Source organism: Fonsecaea nubica, assembly GCF_001646965.1.
Source record: "Fonsecaea nubica strain CBS 269.64 chromosome Unknown Scaff1, whole genome shotgun sequence".
Taxonomy (NCBI): Eukaryota; Fungi; Ascomycota; class Eurotiomycetes; order Chaetothyriales; family Herpotrichiellaceae; genus Fonsecaea; species Fonsecaea nubica.
Genome location: NW_019173674.1, coordinates 84,262 through 103,711, shown reverse-complemented (window position 1 = coordinate 103,711; position 19,450 = coordinate 84,262). Strand labels below are relative to the sequence as shown.

The following is a 19,450-nucleotide window of genomic DNA, read 5'->3' as shown; positions in this document are numbered from 1 at the left end:
TTAATGTTTTGCATTATCAACTTCAAGCGGACGAACAAGGCTATAATGGTATCTCTGAGCTGCAAAAGCAGGTGAATACGAAAAAACAACTCGCCCTCCCGCCACCGAAATTGCTCCATCATGATACATCTTACACCGTCGCTACCTTAATCAATGCTTGCCCTCGGTGAACCACGCGGTGGCTCGGTCGACAATGGCCTTGCCGCCAGACTCGATAACGTCCCCGTGACAAGGGATGACTCGGTCGTAGTCCCACTGCTTAATTCTCTTGGCCGACTCGGCAAAGCCCTTCCTGTCCTTGCCGGCGGCGGCGTACCAGAGAAAGCGCTTCTGCCAGGTCATCTCGCCCTTGGTGTTCATTATGCCTGCAAAGAGCTTCGTCAAGATTCCGGAACCCGCGGCCACTCCGGCCTTGGAATATTGTTCGGTGGCCGGCAGGTTGAAGAGCAAATCGGCCTCGATCATGGTCCTGCTGGGCTTGTGGAGAAAGACCAGCTCCTTGTTGGTGTGGGAGTCAAAGTATTCGTAGGAGAACTCGGTGTCGAATTCGGGAGTGATGTGCATGTCAAGCTTGTTCTTTGCGGAGAAAACATGTGCAAATTTTATGCCTTTGGTGGCTGGATCACCCTCTCTCTTCTCTGGCAGCCCTTCCATACCGATCACTTCCGCTTCGGGGTATTCTTTGGCCCATGTAGAGATGAATATGTGATGCTCGATGTCCGGCGCGACGATATATTTGATAGGACCCATTGACGTGACTTTGGCCTTGACGTCCGGGGTGAGCGCAACAGGTGAAAAGACGGCAACGTTGCCCGTCTGTAGCTTGACCAAAGTACCCCGGCCGCCAACCTTGATGTGCCCAAACCGCAGGAAAGGTACGCTGAGCGTCGTGATATTGGGAGTGACATCTCTTATGACCATGACCTTCGCAGGGTCACGCGGGATCAAGGAGGAGGCGGATTTGGCGGTAGACATTGTAAAAGGTAGGAAGTGGTGTTGTGTTAGAGAGGTATTCGACCTGTTTGTGAGGTTATCGAACTGCTGGATCGCAATGCAGAGGAAGAAGTAGATCGAAGGTGCAGGGGAGGTCTCATGATATACTTTTCGCACAGAGCCCTCGTATACCAGGTCTCGAGTTTTCCACTCAATGGTTTCTCATCTTTGTGCCTTGCATTACCAAGTCATTATTCGGTTGACTTCTGCCCTGGTCCGCATGGTTCAGAAATGCGAACAGCTAGAGAGCAGAACGTCATGCATTAAGTGGACACCGCGCCACCACGGGCGTTGTTTTTTAAGCATAGACGATGCCAATTATGGAAGGGCTTCAGGGATGCCTCGGCCTGTGGTTTGCAGAAACTGTCATCAATCGGGTAGCGCCTATGGAGAAGCGAGACTTTCACCTAGTTACTCATCAAAACGGCATCCAGCCACCGCACTCGGGGTGGTGAAGGGATTGAGAGCTCCAGTGAACGTTAGTCAGCCTGTCTTGTCAACCATCCCTCTCTTGTATAGTGCCCGGAGCCAAAGCAAATAATTAGAGGCCATGCATGTGTTGCTATTTGGAATGCCCACTGGAATGCGAGCCTGCGCCCGTGCGTGCTCGGCCGTAATAGGTATTTGGAAACCCAACAAACGAGTACGCTGAGCCGAAATTACCGCAACCGCATACGACTGTCTCTTCAGTATCTTTCTCGCCGTTCGTGAGGTAGGTGACGATGCGGACGAGCAGCCCGTGGTTCTGGGGGTTTTATGGATGTAGGCATTGGGAGGGTTGATAAAATACACGATATCTATCTAGCGCTAGTTGGTACTAGTAGGCACCTGGGGTAGACAGGACATCTACCTGAGGTAGGTACTGGTAGGCACCCAAGGTACGAGTAGGTAGTAGTAGGCACCTAAAGGCAGGCAGGCTGGCAGGATAGGCACCTGAAGGAGGACTTGGATACTGAGCATACTCGTGATTTCATTCGAATGCTCAAAGGTCAAATGCCATTGCAAGTCGGATTTTTCCTACGTTGATATGCGCCAGTCGCTGTCCGTAGTCGGTGCGATAGCAGGGAGACTTAAATCCACTAGCTGAAGACGGGAAAACTGGGAATTTGAAGTGAAGTGTTTTGATTCCCCCATGCAGGGTGTCTGGCATTTTTATTTCCTCAATCAAACGTTTCAATCGCCCTTGATGCCTATTATCTACAAAAACCTGTTCAACGCCAATTTCAAGCTGTCTTCCAAGAGCCCACTACCTCCACAGACATTGCTTGTCCCTTTGGCGAACTTGCGCCTTATCTCGTCGTTCCGCATATCATTTTCTTCATCATTCACAGCTCGACTATCGAGCAGCACATACGCAGGTTCGTGATCCGATCCTCCAATGTGCTCGGCATTGTCGCTGGTATCAGGAATGTTTGCAGACAGAGAATGAACCAGCTTCTTTGTCTCCCTCCTCGGACTCTGAAGGCCACCAGGAGTGATAAGCAGAAGCTCTGGGTCATCACCCGAGGATGGATTCAACGGTGTCCATGTCTTCCTTGTATCGGAAGACGCCAATGCAGCGTCCAGCGCCTGGCTATTGAGAACCATTCCGGGCGAGCGCAAGAATAGTGCTTGATCGTATTCCCATCGACCCCACTGCAACTCTCCAAGTAGTTGTGATCGAACGTCCCATGCGTCGTATATCCTTACGGGATGGTAGATAAGGCTGTACAGTTCCTGAACGTCGCGCATGAAGCTCAAAGTTGATGTATAGAGGGGTGAGGATTCGGTCTCCCAGGTGGATGGATAGAGAAGGATGATGGATGGTTCTTTGGACAGTCGTGAAGATGACCGTTGCTGTTTTGCAAAAAGGAGTGCCGAGCACAAGTGGTGTGGCTCGAGGAGGGCAAACATGTAGGCAAGACGCTGGAGTGGGGTTTCGTCACTTGAAGCTGACTTGAACAGGTCCGGAGAGGAATCCAACGTTGCCTCATTCTGGTCCTGGTTGATTACTGGCACTTGAACCGTGTCCGAGTTCTGATCAGCCCCGACGATAACGACAGATTGCAAGCCATCTTCGGGGTTTTCCAACACTCTCGGAACGCTATCGTTTTCTTCATGTCGAAACTGCGGAGGCAGGGTTGGCACAGGTCTTCGTTCGGGTGGTCGTCGAATGGCTTCTTGTATGGAGCGCACAGATTGTTGTTGTAACACATATCCCGAGAGAAACAACAGGAATGTGAACGTGCAGACAACCCCGCTAGAGATGATGACCGAGACGGTCGAGGATGTTAGGAGGACCATTGCCCTGCTGGGCTCCAATTCGTGACGCAAGAAACAAGTGTGTTCATGCAGCTGATTGGAACCGTGATGGTGGTACGAAGACGATTCTTGGTCGGGCCTTAACTTAATATATGCTTGTGAGTACTGGCTTTGACCTCTTCTTCTGAGATGGCTTCGGATGAGTCCGGTCACAAGTAAGAGAGTCATCGTCCAGCCGGTTACGGAGGCAATGTTTACAGCCTCGTCGCGAGGAGCAACTGATTTCTTGGCAAGCCAATCGCGGAGCTCACGAGGCTGACAGTGGCGACGCCGCTTTTAGGTTCAATCAACCTGCTTGCGGCTCTGCGCATTATTGCACACTCCCCCTCTCCCGCAACTGTTCAATTGTGCTCCTTCGACCCTCACGTTGACCTTTGCAGTTACATCGCTATTTCCATGTGCTCAGCTGGCTCGCGTACCTCTTCAAGGCCTCCCTCCTCCCATTTAGGGCCCCCAGGTCTAAAGTTGTCGATCGGCAGATCTGGCCCGTTCCGCACTCTCCCCTTGTCAATTGAATGTCTAGTTTCTCCCCGGCCCGTCCTTCGCTGGAAACAAAGGTACGAGATACAAGCACTGCAGTCAACCTTGTAGGCACTTGCCTACCACAAGAAGATGGCAATGGTACAGCCGCAACTGCATGCAGCGTTTCCAGGCTCCTATGACATGCCGCTGTGTGCGTGACATGAATGCGCCCGGCCTCAGAATATCCCTGCAAATCGACCCTGGTAGGCCCAACATTCGCACGGCACACTGAAGCGAGCAGGGTTCAGACCAGGGCTGTGTGCACATGCCTAGACTGCTGAGGCTTTACGTCCATCTCGCTACGACTAGTCTGTCTGCATGTCTGGGTCGACTGCCTTCCGGTCGCCTTTTCCTGAGCAATAAGAGGTCAGCCTCATTCAGAGGACGGCTGGACTCGGCCGTGGCTGCAACTAGCCGACCACAATGCATGGCACTATTGGTTGAAAATGTAATGGTATCCTTCAGCCCGTATTCAGAGTGAGGCTGAAGCCTGACTTTGTAATGGCCCCCCTCCCTCCCTCCCTTCCCCTCGCCTAGTGAACAAGGTATATCTTTCCGTATCCCTCATTATCAGAGACCTTCCTCCTCTCCAGTAAGTCTTTGAGATCAAGCCTGGAAACCAGACTCGAATCTTCACTGTGTTGACCATGGCTAACGGCGATGTTTGTGCCGACTGTGAGCGGCCTAATGTCCGTGTCTGGCTTTGTTCAGCCTGCTCGGGCATCTCGTTCTGTGACGACTGCTGGCCAAAACAGGCTGCCCACAAGGCGAAGACCACGAATCTCGGTAACCGCGCGCATATGAAAGAAGATAGGGCGACGATATTGATGATACGCTCAATTCTGGAACCACCAATGGATCCTCAAGAGATTAGGACCCTACACGACAAAGACCAGGACTCAAGATGGTTCGGCGTTGTCAAATCTTCGGACGGTAGAAAATCAGAGTTTTATGACTTTGGCCGATACGGTCAAATGATGCTGGACAGTCGGCCACTCGGCGGGGCGGCCAGATACCCTAAACTTGTCTCCTTCATCGGGGACACCTGTAGGTCATCTCAAGATACGCAATCGAGATCTCTCTGACGTTGGCAAGACGCTGGCAAAAGCACGATTGTGAAAGCCCTGGTATCTCATGGCGGCTTGGTATCTACCGAAGCCGACCGCACGTCCTTCCATACCCCAGTGCCGGGCTCCAGAGCCAACGAAGGGACTGCCACGTCGGAAGGCGTACACTTGTACGCAGATCCCGAGCATCTAGAGGTTGCGATGCCTATCCTCTACGCTGACTGTGAGGGCCTAAACGCGGGTGAAAAGGTACCTTTCGCCGTGGAAGATTCCTCACATTCCAAGAGGGCAGCAAAAGAGTCAGGAGGGCCAAGGAAAGTGAGAAAGAAAATGCCTGCGAGGTCTGTCCCCATTGAATGGACAAAGGCAAACGATCCAGTCAAGGGCACTCGAGAATATGCTGTCACCAATCTTTACCCCAGGTTTCTCTATACCTTTTCTGATGCTATTGTTTTCGTCCAGAGAAATCCAAAGTAAGTATGTTCTCCGCCGAGGGGACTGTCTACTGACGGGCGGCAAGCCAACTTCACATCACTTACAAGTACCTTGTCGACTGGGCAAAGCGCAGCGTCGAAAAATCCCTGAACCAACCTATCCTACCCAGCGCGATAGTCGTGCTTAACGCTGTTGAGGTTGCTGGTAAAGACGAGAGATGGACGATTGAGGACGCGACGAAGAGCTTCTTCCGAGATGTTGAAGGGATCACAACCACTGAACATGATCTCAGAGAGCTCGCGAGGAACTTCGCTCCCGAAGGGGATTACCGCAGCTTGTCTGCACGCGAGTTGCTTGAATGCTACTATCGATCTGTTCGCGTGATTCGCATTCCCGCGAAGAGCTCCGAGACGTACAACTTGATCAACAACCAGATCTTGCAGCTCCGAGAGGAAATCGTCAGCGTCTGTCAGACCGCTCACTACGAGAAAAGCATCAAACGCCGGCTGGCCAACGCCGATGACTTGCAGCAATACCTACAAGCGGGTTTCGAGCACTTTGCCAATGACATTGAACGACCATTTGACTTCAGAATGGTTTCTACTCGTAATAAACTCATTGCCCACGACTTCGGCGATCACATTTTGACGTTGGCAAGAACAATACACGAGAGTACTCGTCACGAGCTTCTCCAACCGAAAATGCTCCTCGGTGGCTTATGTTCGCTGATAGCATCGTGCATCCTGTTGGACTACGTCCGGAATAACTTGCAGGGTAAGTAAGTGCTGCTATTCGGCGTGACGAAATGTCTCAATAACAGCTTCGCAGGGCCTGTGCTTGATTACTTCCCGAAAGACTACGCTCCCTTCTGCCGGACAGCTTTACACATGTTTTGTAACGATATAATGCCTTGTGAATATACAAGTAAGAGAATTCCGCACTGCTGCAATGTCAAGTCCGCCCACGACAAGGGCCACCAGAACGAGAAGGGTAAGAGAGAAATTGGACCATACAAATCTTCTCTTATGGCTTCTTCATACGAAAAGGTCTGGCTGAAGAAGATCGAAGACAATCTGAAGGCGCTGAACAGCACCTTTATACAAGAGCTTCGTTCAAGGTATCCGCTACACAAACAATCGCGAACAGATTTGTCTGGCAACCATGAAGGTCATATCTCGACAGACATGAAATTGGTGTCCAAATTACATGACGAGAAGCTCGCCGAGTTCTTCTCGTCTCAGATCAAGTCTTCCCGGGACTTCATCAGTTGTGTGAGCTGCTTTCGATGTCTGATGGCTACGCCTGAACATGCGTTGGAGTGTGGTCACATCCTCTGTGACTCTTGCATTCGAGAACATGGAGAGGAACAAGATGATCTTATCACACTGGTCGGAAGCTGTCCTCTACATGGCGGAAAGAGATACATGAACTGGGAAATCGCCAAAAAGCCCGAGTTCGCTGGTCTGAGGATTCTGTGCCTGGACGGGTAAGTGTACTTCCCAAGACTCTTGTCAGAGGCTGATATTGGGGACCAAGGGGTGGAATCCGTGGCATCGTGGAACTTGAGATTCTGGCTGCCATTGAGAATTGTATCAACAACTACCACTCGACGCCAGGGATTCAAATTCAGCAACTGTTCGACCTGATTGTGGGAACGAGGTGAGTGAGCCGGCGCCCATTCATGTGCGAATTCTGACGCGCCTAGCACCGGTGGTATTGTCGCTCTCGGCCTCGTCGCCGCCCAATGGTCTGTTTCTGAATGCACGCGCAGATTCAAGTCTCTTTGCAAAACAGCATTCTCCGAGCGGGAATTCGCAGACACGATCTTTGAGAAGCTGGCGACTTTGAACCACGGAAGCAAATACAGGACGACCCCATTGCACAGAGTTTTGCAAGAGTCCTTCGGTGACGACCTTCTCTTCGGGGGCAAGAGTAATGCCGCGAGATACTCCACGAAGGTGGCTGTGGTATCTACGTCAGGCACCGGGAACCGAGCCTTGATCATGGCCAACTACAACCGACAGCAAACTTCTGATCCTGGATACACTCTGGAGACGGCTCGGACCCCGAGTGAAGCGTTTCATGTCTGGGAAGCTGCCGCGGCTACCTCAGCAGCTCCGTCCTACTTCAAACCTTTCGTGAGGCGAGGAAGGACATACCTTGATGGGGCCATCAATCACAACAACCCCGTGATTGTCGCGAAAAGAGAGCGAAGGTTGCTATGGCCAGATGTCGAATCGCGCCACCCGGATATCTTTCTCTCCCTTGGTACGGGTCAAAACGCTGCTGAGATGAGCCGAAGACTAGAAAAGTTGTCTGGCCATTCGAGAGAGGACCATTTGAGGAGAAAGCAGCAGAATGAAGGACCGCGGGATTCTCGAAAGCGCTACCGGGCCATGAAAGGCATCAAAAACTATTTCAGCGTTCTTGTAAGTGGCATTTCACCATTCTTCTTCGGCGATGAATACCCCTTCTGACCTTGATTCTCTAGGTTGATAAGATCGACAATATCCTCGACACCGAATGGTCCTGGCACGAGTTCTACCGCGACACGGTGGGCGAGCAGTGGGCAACAGAATTCGCGTCCCATTATTTCCGCATCAACCCTGATCTCAGACAAAAGCCACCGCCGCTAGATGCAAAGCATGACGTGGATCACCTGCGAGGGATGGTAAACAAGCTGCTCAGACAGCCTCCGTTGTCCCGCGAGGTCATAGAAATTGCGAACTCGCTCGTTGCCAGCACCTTTTACTTCAAGAAGGACGAGTCTCATGTCTTTGGCGACAAGCAAAATCGCGCTTTTGTTTGCACAGGTGAGTGTCGATGAGGCGGGAAGGATGTCGCTAACCAGTTCGAAAGGTCATATTCGCTGCAAACTCGCTCACCAGGACCAGAGCATCAAAACTCTGGCCGAATTTCTGCAAAACCACATCATCGGGGACTTTGTTCCCAGCTTTGTTGCGAAGAGGCGTTTAACCTCGTCGGAAGAATTCACGGTACGCAGTTGCTTTCTCCCGCTTGGGCGGTATATCGTCTGCAAGGACGGGAAGCTGATAATGTGCAGCTCTTTGACCTCGACAAAAAGTTCCTTGACGACATGTACACTCGCAAAGTGTTCAAAGGGACGTACCATGCGGAGATCGAGCTTCGAGACCGTGAAGAATCGGTATACATCCTCCTGCGGCTGAGACAACCCAACTCGAAGCCAAACAAAGTCCACACTTGTGATTATCCGATCAGCGGCTTCCCTCGCAAGTTCATTGTGGAGAACGAGAGAAATGGTAAGCCGTCACCTAACAATCCTCATCCTCGATGCCGGCTTGGACTGACAGATCTCTAGCATCGAGACTGCAGAAGCGAGTGCAGGAGCTGGCAAGACGTCGTGAAGCTGCGAGCGAGGCGGCTGCTTCTTTGCCACTGTCACCAACCATCCAACCCGTTGCCTCCAGATCGTCGTACAACATTACTCGCGTGTCGACTACAGAGAGCCTGACGGATTCGGATACGGAGCAGGACGACGGTCTCTTGTCAGAGCAAGTGCTGAAAGAGTATGAGGCGTGGTCCATACGAGACTGATTTGTCTGCTTGGTGGAGATTTTGGGTAACGAGATAATTGCAAAATGGATAATTGACGGCAGATCAGAGGGCTATATAGATAAACTTAATTCGTAATGATGTCTAGTAGTCTCTCCGTATGCTTGTTTCTATACCTGAGAGTGCGTCCTCTGCCAGAGTCGTGCAGAGTGCACTACTGAGGTGCACAGGGCGGCATCACGCTAACCCAAAAGCGGATTACTGGCCTGGTGACGTTGATGCGGGCTTTGCAAGTCCCAGAACTTTTTCTGCTGTATCTACTTGTAGCCACACGCTCTCCCGCAAGGTCTGGTTGTCTGGCAAGCGATAGACTCTTCTCTCACTCCTAGACGCTACCATGACGCACCGCGCCGATGCCTCCAACACGCTCGATAACCGCGGCTACAGCGGTCCTCTGGTGCGCGGCCAGAATCCTGCCCTCCTCTTAGAAACGGCCATGCGCGACCGCATCACCGACTCGCTCTACTGGAAAGAACAGTGTTTCGGACTCAACGCCGCGACTCTGTGCGACCGAGCCGTCGAACTCTCCTACATCGGTGGCACCTATGGGGTAGCCATGAAACCTACACCCTTTATCTGCCTCGCATTCAAACTCCTGACCCTCGTGCCCGACCGGGAGATCGTGCTCGAATATCTCCAAAACGGAGGCGAGGAGTGGAAGTACCTGAGGGCGCTGGCGGCATTCTACGTCCGCTTGACCTTTGAGCCGGCCGACGTGTACAAAACCCTAGAGCCGTTTCTGGAGGACTCGAGAAAATTGAGGCAGCGGAGAAAGGAGTCTTATGTGCTGATCCACATGGACGAGTTTGTGGACAATCTGCTCACAAAGGACAGAGTCTGCGGGACGAGTCTGTGGAAGTTGCCGGCCAGGCAGTTGTTGGAGGACCTGGAGCAGTTGGACGAGCGGGTGAGTCCGCTGCAGGCGGAGCTGGATGCTATGGAGGAAGAGGAGGAGGAAAACGGCGAGAAACCAGACGAGGACAGCGATGTGGGACGTCATGCGGGGAATGGGACGGCGTCGGAAAATGGGCAGAGTCCCAGGTCAAGAAGCAGGAGTCGAAGCAGGAGCAGCAGTCGGGGTCGTTCGATCAGTGATTGAAGCAAGAAGTACACACTACACGGGCTACACGGGCAATCAAGCCTGAGATTGCTGACTAGAGTCTCCAACGACGATATACTCGTCCTCGTCGGCGGACGGTGATCCAACGTCCTCTGTTCTCGAGTTGGGCCCCTCACCCTCAATGTCGCCGATGCCCTGTCCTGCATCTTCCGTCCCGAACGGCGCAATCAGCGACGCCTGGGATCTGATGAGATCGATCAGAGACGTGCTGTCACCGTGGCGTTCCCACGTCGGATGTCTGACTTGTCTCTCCGGCGCCTCGAATCCCTTTGACAGCAATTCCTCTTGATTCGGGGCTTGGGTCGCGTCCCGAGTATCATCCTCGTCGATACCGCTTTCGACCAAATCCTCCTCTGAATGGGCGAGGGTTTGAGTTTCTCCATGAGCAGCGGCCTCACGAGCTACGTCTTCGTGCTCCGGAGCTGCTTCATTATCCCACTCCGGCGCCTCAGCCGGTTCCGGGTTGCTTTCAGTCGCCAAGTTGGCAGCATCTGAGCCGACAGATTTATCGTCCTCGGTGTCACTCCCGCTTTCGAAGGATTGCTCGGATGCGTTGTCGTCATGCGCAGGCGAGTCACCTTGCGGACTCCAGATTTCCTTGCCCACTTCACGACTCACGAGGTGCTGTTCCCTCCATATCTCCTGCCTCACATACCTCTTCCATTCAGGAGCATCACATGGAGCGTCGAGTAGTTGGGGCATGCTTGGGCCGCCGATGTTTGTATTTACAACATTGAGCAATGTTATGGAGAAGCCGTTGCATTGCACGTCTTCGTGACTGGTGGAGGCATCGGTTGCCATTGGTTTTATGTATGTCGACGGGCTGGCATAGCCATACACACGTACGGGCCAAATGTTCCACTGGTGTTGCAGCTCCTGGACAGTTGCATCAATCACATCATTGACCCAGTCTGTGTCGTTCGGCAGGAGAGGGTAGTCGAAATTGACGAGCAAGACGGGCTCATTGGAGTTTACGTGCACGTTTCTCGAACGCGAGACGGTAGGGTCCACGAGCGCTTTGAGCATCGAGGCGACGGTCTTTTGGGGAACATCTCTTCCAGAACCTTTGCTGTCACTGTCTTCGTCGACACTAGTCCCCGACTGTATCTTGACGTGCGATGAATTGTAGGTGATCAAGTTTTTGGCCACCAGGTCACCCACGCCACGGACATCGTCGTCGCCATAGCCACCCCATTTTGACAGGGCGTCACATATCTTGGCCACGAGGAGGATTCCCGCACCGGTGGTCTGTGACGTGTTTGTGTACTTGGGCGCCGAATCTTGTTCGCTCGAGAAAATCACATCGTCGACCGCGACCCCGATGGATCCTGGTAGGTCGAGCATACTTCCTTGAGCTTGCGCTTGCGCTTGCGCACTGGGGATAGCCATCGTCTTGTCTCTCGGGTGTGCGCTTTATCGCCTGGAGCAAGGGGGGGATCGGTGACCCTGCCTGGTCTGGAGTATGATAGTATATACTCGTTGAAGTGTGTTGTGCTCGTCGTCGCTTGTCGAATACGACTGGAATAGTGGGAGTTGAGAGAGTCCAAAGTGGTCGAAACTGGAATTGTAGCAAACGTGGGGGAAAGGTATTGATTTATCCCTCTGTACATGTGTGGTGTGTGTCAGAACGTAGCGATCGAGAGGAAGAAGAACAGGACGACTACATAGATAAGACAAGACAAGAAAAGACACGACCCAATATCTCTCTTCCTGTATTACCGAGTAACGAGTAACTGTGCTCTGCCTGCTTGCTGCGATGTACCAAAGAAATATTATCACATGCTTCATTATTCTCTCGCCCCGTGTCCATGGCACCAATCAATTCGGGAAGGAAAATCGCTGACGTTTTTCGATCGTCGCTTTTTTCTTGTCACTCCCGTCCTTTGGGGGGGCCCGTCACTACCGGCCTGGAATCAAGGCCTCGAACATTTTTTGCCTTGCAGATCAGATTCAGATCAGATCAGATAGGCCTGAGCAGCTGCCTGAGTTCTCGGGACGCCAGGGCGTTGGGGCGGGACAGGCAGGCAGGCAATAATGGCGTGGCGACGTAGATGTTTGGCCATAGGGTCCGGAGGGGAGAGCCGTCCGTCCGTCCCGTCCAACTCGCTATACTGAAGCTCGCCATCACTCGTCGATCAAATCTTCCTCTGCGGAACCGAGAACTCATTCTCATACGTGGAACTTGGGATGGGATAGGGTAGGGTAGGGTAGGGTAGCAAGGTAGGTAGGTAGGTAGGTAGGTAGGTAGGTAGGTAGGAAGGTATATATTTAGTTTTGTACCTACATTCATACACAAAAGATGGGTACTTTGCGCAATACTATGCTATGCTATGCTATGCTATACTACCGGCTGGGGTAAGAGAAATTGAGGAAAAATGATGGTGGTGATGGCCAAAACCTCCTCAAGTCTTTCTCCTTCCATGGGTCGAACGAGGTCCAAGTTGGTTTTTCATTTCGCTTCGTATGTGGTTTGTTTGTATTTTCTCTGGTGGAGGTGGAGCCCTCGCAGGCTGGATCGCGGTGGGATGGCACTAGGTATTTGGGCGTTGTGCATTCCTGGCCGTGGCTAGTGATGTATATCTCTTCTTCCTCTTCTTTCTCCTCTCTCATTTGCTGCTGGTAGTGGTAGTGGTGGTCATGGGTACTCTTTCTATCTCATAAACAACGCGCACCTCTCCTTTATACATGTTTTTCACTCGCGAACCCCCTCGCGGTTTGCGGCCGTGCCTGTCTGCCTGTCTGTCTGTCTAGTTCGACACCTCGACATCCCCAAACCCCTGCTGTCTGACCCACTTGTCCTTCCAGCCGGGAAACCACGGACTCTCGTCCAACGTGTGGTGCTGCCAGTCCTTCTCCACAAGACCCCGCTGGATCTGCTCGCGCTCGTACTCCTCCAGCGCGGGGACCACGACGTGCTCGACGTGCCACGTGTTCTTGTACTTCATCAGGTTGTCCTTGCCGTCCCGCAAAACCTTGAGCACCAGGCTCGGGATGTACGGCTCGTCGCGGAACTCGGTCACCGGAGTAAACAGCGCTTTGAAGTTGAACACGATCCCGCCCGACAGCGGCAGCCGGCGCAGCGTCTGCCAGTCAACCCGCAGGTGGATCCGCGACAGGTCCAGGTCCGGAGACTGGAAGTCGCGGTACTTTTCGTGCGGGTCGCCGGGCGGCATGTACAGCGGCTGGTCGACTTCGAGACCCCACGAGCCGCGCTGGATGGGTCTGGGTGAGGGCATCTTGGTGAAGAATCTATCGGGGACAGGAGTTAGATGTCACACTTTTGGTAGCTCATGGTGACCAGGAGGGAGGAAGCCTTACCGATCCATGCTGAATTGCATCTTCTCCTTGTAGTCCGGGATCGGGGCGTGGATCTGGGCCAACTGCATCCCGATCTTGGTCCCGACATTCCAGCCCAGCGCCGAGCAGATCATCCCCGCCCTGAAGTGGTAGTACCCGGTCTCCGGGTTTCGCAGCGTGATGGCAAAGTCTTCGGGGACGTTGTCCAACAGGACCAGCAGAGGGTGTTTGGCCGACACGTCCTGCGTGGTGCCCAGGATCTTGTTCTCGAACGTCTTCTTGTCAGAGTGCAGGCGGAAGTACTGCGGGTAGCGGGCGCAGAGGAACTGGAGCGCCATCTCCATGAGTTCTTTGCACGCCAGTTCCGACCCAGGCAGCCACTGGAGCACAGCCTCGCCGTGTTCGGCGTAGAGCTTCTTGCGCTGGGCGATGCGTGCCACGTACGTGTTTTCCAGTTCTAGCCACCAGTCGGGCTCTAGCTTGGTGAGGGCTGTATAGCGCGCTGTTAGTTAGAAGTACAACCAGTAAGGACAAAGGTACTGACACATGGTTTGATGATATGCCCATCTGAAGGGGCGGTAGGGTCGCGGGAGGGCTTTGTTGATGTCGTGTTCACGGTATGGCTTTGGAAGGGGGACGCCACTGAGGGCAGCATAGTCGGGGAAATCTCCCAGAGCTCGAATCTCTTCAATCTTGTAGCCCGTGAAGACGTATTTGTCTGCATCGGCCTTGCGAAAATCCTCGTCGAATCCCAGAACGGCTTTCATCCAGTTCTTCTCGTCGAATGTCGAGTTGAGTAGGGCCACGCGGCGGTCTTCGGGGAGCGAGGCAGCGGCTGCCGGAATGTTCTCTCTGGTCAGGGGCGGGAATGTGTTGACATACTCGGAAGCCTTTGGTGGTGAGTTGTTGGGCACCTTCTTCTCCGGCGAGAGGGAACGAGGCGGCGTGTCTGCACTGGAGATACGACGACCCCGTAACCTCAGCCTTCTGAAGACGACTTCTTTCTGACGTTGACTCAGACTCAGATAGGTAATGACACCGACGCACACAGCGAGACCCAGGTAGAGCAGGGTTCGCTCGTCCTTGAATGACGCCATGGCTAGTGAGCTGGTAAAGGGAGATGCAAGGCCGAACGGAGGGGTGGAATATATGTACAACCGGACCGAGTCAAAAGATCGAGCCTTGACAGACAACGGCCGGGTGTGAAATAGTCTCAAAGTCTCGGAGAGGGTGCAAGTCACAATCACCAACAATAGCCAAGTGGCGTAGGTCACGGGAAGCGCACAGAAGCCAAGTGCCGCTTGTCGACAATCAATGCCAGGAACGGTGAAATGGCGCTGGTATAAATATCGACCGCGAATCTCGAGGATCTCCCGAACAGGACAAAATGCCAGCAAAACCACAGATAATGGGTCAAGTCACACCACCGAGGCTAAGCAACGCTCAGGATAGCGGTAAGACACGACCCAACCGTAGAACAAAGGCGTAGGAAGGTCAGGCCAAAGGTACGAAAGATTGAGCTTGCAGCAAAGGAATGTGAAATGGGAGGGGAATCAGAAATGGGGATTTGATGATGTTGTCTGCTGCAGGGAGAAGTGAGCTCAAAAGGGTGTAGAGCAAGCAGGGATCGCGACGGGCAGTGGCCAATTGGGGACTCCACTGCTCATCGGAAAAAAGGTGTATAGAGCTATTATCAGCCCAGATATCTCAACAAGGTAGAATGGCTTGACAGGTACCGGGGGGTGGCCTATGCCCGGCCAGGGTGATTGCAGTGGTTCGTGGCAGGTTATCAAGCAACAAGCTCTGCCTCGATTGATGCCGGGAGCCCGAGAGTCGAATAAGACGGATCGGCAGAAGGAAGCCAGATCCAGAGGCGACTTGACTGGCCATCGAGGGATTCAGCGAGAGACGATGCTGGCACGGCTGGTCGTCAGAATGCAAACGCCAGCGGTTGGCTGCACGGACAGCCTTGCCAAAAGAGGTTTAGCTCGATATTGATACGGCGATAAGGGAGGCGACCCACTGACCGGGTGTGATTGGTGGATGTCAGACCCCGCGATCCCCACTTTCGCCTTCCTTCGATTGTTCCTCTTTCGGGCAAATCTTTCCCGGCCGCAACCTCTGAAGCTCTCTGTGCCCTGATAGTCCTGGGAGCCGGGAGCCAGGGACAACCTCGCGGCATAAGAGAAGACAACATGGTCGCGACAGCAGCGCGCTCACCGTGCGAGCCAGTTGAGGTCCAGGGTGCAACACATATCTGTCCAAGGGGGACGACAACAGCCAACCACTCTTGTATCTGCTCCCCTTGTGCGACGTCGGCTTGCTTCGACTCTAGCATCAGGCTGGTCGAGTTCTCGAAGCAATGATCGAAACGGCCATGCTGTAGCACAATGACCTGTGCAACAATCCTCCTATTAGCCGCGCGACCACCCAGATCTGTCCACACGTGGTCACAACTCCTCGGGTGCTTGCTAATTTTCTTCCGGCCTGCTGATCGTACGAGGTCCCTCTGTTACGAGGCCACAATATGATGAGGAGAGGATCCTGAGAAGATCCAATGACATGGACAAAGGGACGCGGTTTGTTGGGACACAGACTTCGTTCCCCAGCGACGACTGCACATCCTCGCTTGGAGCCGGGCGTTCAAACTTGCTGGCTCAGCCCAGATGTAGGACAACTTTCTTCGCTTGTACCCAGCCATCTGGTTCGGCGTTTCTTGGTGGTGGCTGCCATCATCTTCTCCTGGAATAAATTTCAGCCTCGCAAGGCATCTACCCAGCCTTAAAAGGCAGGGTTGTCTTCAGTCTCAACTCCCGACACAAAGGGACACATCCATATGCCTGTCGTGTGCGTGACGCCGGGTTGATCGACCGTGCTTCCTTACTATAGACACATCCGCTCAGAGATTTCAACCTCCAACCCCTTTGTATCGGTCGCCACTCGTGACTTGCATGGGAAGGAATTCAGGACCATCTGGGCACTGATATGAAGCGACATCCGCTCTTCTTACCTTCCAGTGTGACAGTAACATCAGTAATCCGTCGTCACAGCGTAAATGACTGTGTGACTCGGAATACGTTGAAAAATTCCAGCGTCGAGGCTCGCATTGCATGTTCATGGTACGATGCCTCAGAAGTCGATCATAGCAACGGCAATATTAATCAGGATCTCCGATACCAGCCTGTATTCACGCACATCTTTACATGGGGACCCTCGAGGAGACTCGGAGTCTCGGAAATGGGCGAAGAACAACAAGTATAATGCTTGCTAAACTCACTCTCATGCGGACAGCAGTCTGGATTTGCGCGTCATAACTCTCTTGATCCAGTCCTATCTCCCTCACACCGCTGGCGCTATTGTTCCCTCGCGTCGCATTGCCTGCAGTGCGTCATGTTCAGGACACGGAGCAATATCCAAGAGCTTTTCCGTGAATACTCGGTTGTGAAGCGCGGTTCAACAGGATCCCTATACTTTGCCGAGCAAACCGACAGTGTGATCGCCGGACCTTGAAGGGAGGGAGTTTGCCCAAACATGGTGCCTCGAAACGCAACTCTGCAAGCGGTAAGGAAGTTTTTGCTTAGTGCGGATATTGGATGGCATTTATCACAGTGAAAGTCTTGGTGCAACGACGCTTGTGCGTTTGACAGTGCCACTGAGCATTCAAAGCTGGACGGAGCACCTAGCACTTCAGAGATGAGAAGACGGCGAAACATGCAGGCTGGAAAAGTTTGGCGATTCAAAGCTGGCAAGTGCTGTCCTCGACATGTTGACGCCTCGCCAGCTCAATTTCACGGCAGAAGGGATCGGCAAGCAGAAGAAGCTGGTTCGCCTATCCATGGTAAACCACAGTCGGACGGCGCCACAGCTGATGACAGTGTAGTCGGTCGACATGGACGGTAACTGAAGCTGCAAAGATTCTGTTAGATTGAAAAGAGAATTGTCGTACAGGACAGGCGTCGCGTCAAAGCCTGTGTGGTACACTCTTGTTGTGATGAAGGGGGCAGAGAGTCCAAAGCGAACTATGCAGTGGAATTTTATGCCGGGAAGATGTGTGATTCATCCCCTCTTCCACAATCACACCCTCAAAGAATGGGTGCGTGTGTTTGACAAGCAGAAGATGAAGTGGACCAAAGCCTGATGAAGGAGAAGGAAGGAGTGCAGTTTTCCAATACATGATTCACCGTAATGATTCACTGTAAGCGGCTTTTCCAACTCCATGCGCACTTTTCATTTGCTGCCACCAAGTCTTTCCTACTTCAACGTCCTCCAGCATGCTCCAATACCACGTAGAGCCGATACGATGAGGGCAATGGCGGCAATCCTATACCCTCAACCCCAACACACAGACCTCCACCATGGGCACATTCGTCCCTCGCCGAATGTACCCGCACCTTGGGTCGATACCTAGATCCTACTACCTGGGCCACCATGCGGCCGGCTTGTCCAAGATGAAATCCATGATCTCGCAGATCGATCTTGTCATTGAGTGCCGAGACTACCGTACACCTCTTGTATCTCGTAACCCGCTGTTCGAGGCCAACCTCGGCGAACGGCCACGACTGATAGTTTACACCAAGCAAGATCTGGGGAGTAATTTCACAAACGAGGACAAGCAGGTATGCGCTGCCCCAGGGACAATCTTGTGCGTGGTCTTCTGACATTCACCAGCGGGAAAAGATAATCAAGAAATGGGATGCTCCATCCACCTCGTTCTTTGCCGATGTAAAATCCCGCGTTGCCATCAACCGAGTCCTCGAGTTTGCTCGGGCGCATGCCAATGCCTCGACCTCCCTCTTCGGCACCCGTCTTATGGTTGTGGGCATGCCCAATGTTGGCAAGTCGTCTCTCCTCAATGCGTTGCGAAATGTCAGCTTGGGTAAGAAGAAGGCTGCAAGAACCGGAGACCAACCCGGAGTGACGAGGAAAATTGGCAGCGACGTCAAAATAATAGACGCAGAAGATGGTCGAGAAGCGGTATATGTGCTAGACACACCAGGTGTCTTCGTCCCCTACGTCCCTGACGCCGAGAGTATGCTGAAGCTCGCTCTTTGTGGAAATGTCAAAGACACCATTATCCCACCAACGACCATCGCCGATTACCTTTTGTACCACCTCAACCTTCAAGATCCAACTTTGTACAATATGTTTTCCGAACCGACAAACGATATTTTTGCTGTGCTGGAGGGACTTGCGCGGAAACAGGGTCGCCTGAAAAAGGGAGGGATGCCGGACTTTGAGTCTTCAGCTCTGCAGTTTGTGCAGAAATGGAGAAGTGGGCACATGGGTAAATTTGTGTTGGACGACGTGACCGAAGACGCATTGGCTGCGAGGACTCGGGAACTGGAGTTCTTGGGAGGCAGCATGAATCAAGCTCGCAAAGCCGCGAAACAACAGAAGAAGGACGCCTATCTGGAAGCAGACTGAACCATGATCGAATTTGGCACATGACAGGGGAAACAACTGGAAACCAGGTGCCTCTTCTTCACTCCAAACCTTGGCGGCGATCAGCTTAATGTCACACCTTCGCCAAGTGTGTCCTTCTACAACCCTAACACACATTCCAGGCTTGACAAAAACAAATTGATGCCCAGTGACAAAAAGTGCAAAAACTTATCACGAAACAGCTCAACCTGCTGGTTCGTGATAAGAGAAACTCGCCCTTTCGGGTTGGTTTTTCTCGACCGGTTATACTACAAATTTATACGGGTTGAATCGGAGGGAGGAGGTTCGGAGGAGGATCGAAGGGAGGATCGAATCGAGGTCCTGATGCCTGCTGGCCCGGTGCCAGTTCGACCTGACAGGACCTGGATTTAGTCGTCGGGATCGGAATGGAAATCGGATCGGCTCGCCCTAGTCGTGGTAGGGGGTCTTGGTGTGACAGAAATTGCGGGTTTAAAACTAATATCTCTTGAATTAATTGAACCTGACCTTGGGGAGGTGGGTCCTGCCAGCCTTGCGAAGTCTGCACACGACAAGGCTGGCGTCGAAAGGATCACGCACCGCAGCTGTCACGGGTCGAGGCGGACAAGAGAGTCTGTGTCTGGAGCAGCATGGGACTTGTCAACTCAAGTCCTTGCGATGGTTTATTCTCGGACACCAAATCCCCTGTGTGGGAACAGAT

General features: G+C 52.8%; 7 protein-coding genes across 7 annotated transcripts; 3 read left to right on the top strand and 4 right to left on the bottom strand.

The window, feature by feature from the left end:
• Positions 1-150: 150 nt before the first annotated feature.
• On the bottom strand, positions 151-975 carry AYO20_00028 (hypothetical protein; the record flags this gene model as incomplete). The annotated part of the gene is made up of 1 exon (XM_022638339.1): positions 151-975. The coding sequence occupies one exon, from the start codon at positions 973-975 to the stop codon at positions 151-153; it is 825 nt and encodes a 274-aa protein (XP_022505304.1).
• Positions 976-2,190: 1,215 nt separating this feature from the next.
• Positions 2,191-3,276, bottom strand: AYO20_00027 (hypothetical protein; the record flags this gene model as incomplete). The annotated part of the gene is made up of 1 exon (XM_022638338.1): positions 2,191-3,276. The coding sequence occupies one exon, from the start codon at positions 3,274-3,276 to the stop codon at positions 2,191-2,193; it is 1,086 nt and encodes a 361-aa protein (XP_022505303.1).
• Positions 3,277-4,463: 1,187 nt separating this feature from the next.
• Positions 4,464-8,894, top strand: AYO20_00026 (hypothetical protein; the record flags this gene model as incomplete). Its single annotated transcript, XM_022638337.1, has 11 exons — positions 4,464-4,505; positions 4,572-4,863; positions 4,912-5,356; positions 5,404-6,092; positions 6,147-6,804; positions 6,855-6,977; positions 7,024-7,747; positions 7,810-8,131; positions 8,178-8,314; positions 8,383-8,599; positions 8,659-8,894. 11 exons carry the CDS (start codon positions 4,464-4,466, stop codon positions 8,892-8,894), a joined length of 3,885 nt encoding a protein of 1,294 aa, XP_022505302.1.
• A 355-nt stretch (positions 8,895-9,249) lies between these two features.
• On the top strand, positions 9,250-10,011 carry AYO20_00025 (hypothetical protein; the record flags this gene model as incomplete). The annotated part of the gene is made up of 1 exon (XM_022638336.1): positions 9,250-10,011. The coding sequence occupies one exon, from the start codon at positions 9,250-9,252 to the stop codon at positions 10,009-10,011; it is 762 nt and encodes a 253-aa protein (XP_022505301.1).
• Positions 10,012-10,047: 36 nt separating this feature from the next.
• AYO20_00024 (hypothetical protein) lies at positions 10,048-11,421 on the bottom strand (the record flags this gene model as incomplete). Its single annotated transcript, XM_022638335.1, has 1 exon — positions 10,048-11,421. The coding sequence occupies one exon, from the start codon at positions 11,419-11,421 to the stop codon at positions 10,048-10,050; it is 1,374 nt and encodes a 457-aa protein (XP_022505300.1).
• A 1,358-nt stretch (positions 11,422-12,779) lies between these two features.
• On the bottom strand, positions 12,780-14,426 carry AYO20_00023 (hypothetical protein; the record flags this gene model as incomplete). Its single annotated transcript, XM_022638334.1, has 3 exons — positions 12,780-13,281; positions 13,351-13,819; positions 13,874-14,426. 3 exons carry the CDS (start codon positions 14,424-14,426, stop codon positions 12,780-12,782), a joined length of 1,524 nt encoding a protein of 507 aa, XP_022505299.1.
• Positions 14,427-17,684: 3,258 nt separating this feature from the next.
• AYO20_00022 (hypothetical protein) lies at positions 17,685-18,753 on the top strand (the record flags this gene model as incomplete). The annotated part of the gene is made up of 2 exons (XM_022638333.1): positions 17,685-17,945; positions 17,998-18,753. 2 exons carry the CDS (start codon positions 17,685-17,687, stop codon positions 18,751-18,753), a joined length of 1,017 nt encoding a protein of 338 aa, XP_022505298.1.
• Positions 18,754-19,450: the final 697 nt, after the last annotated feature.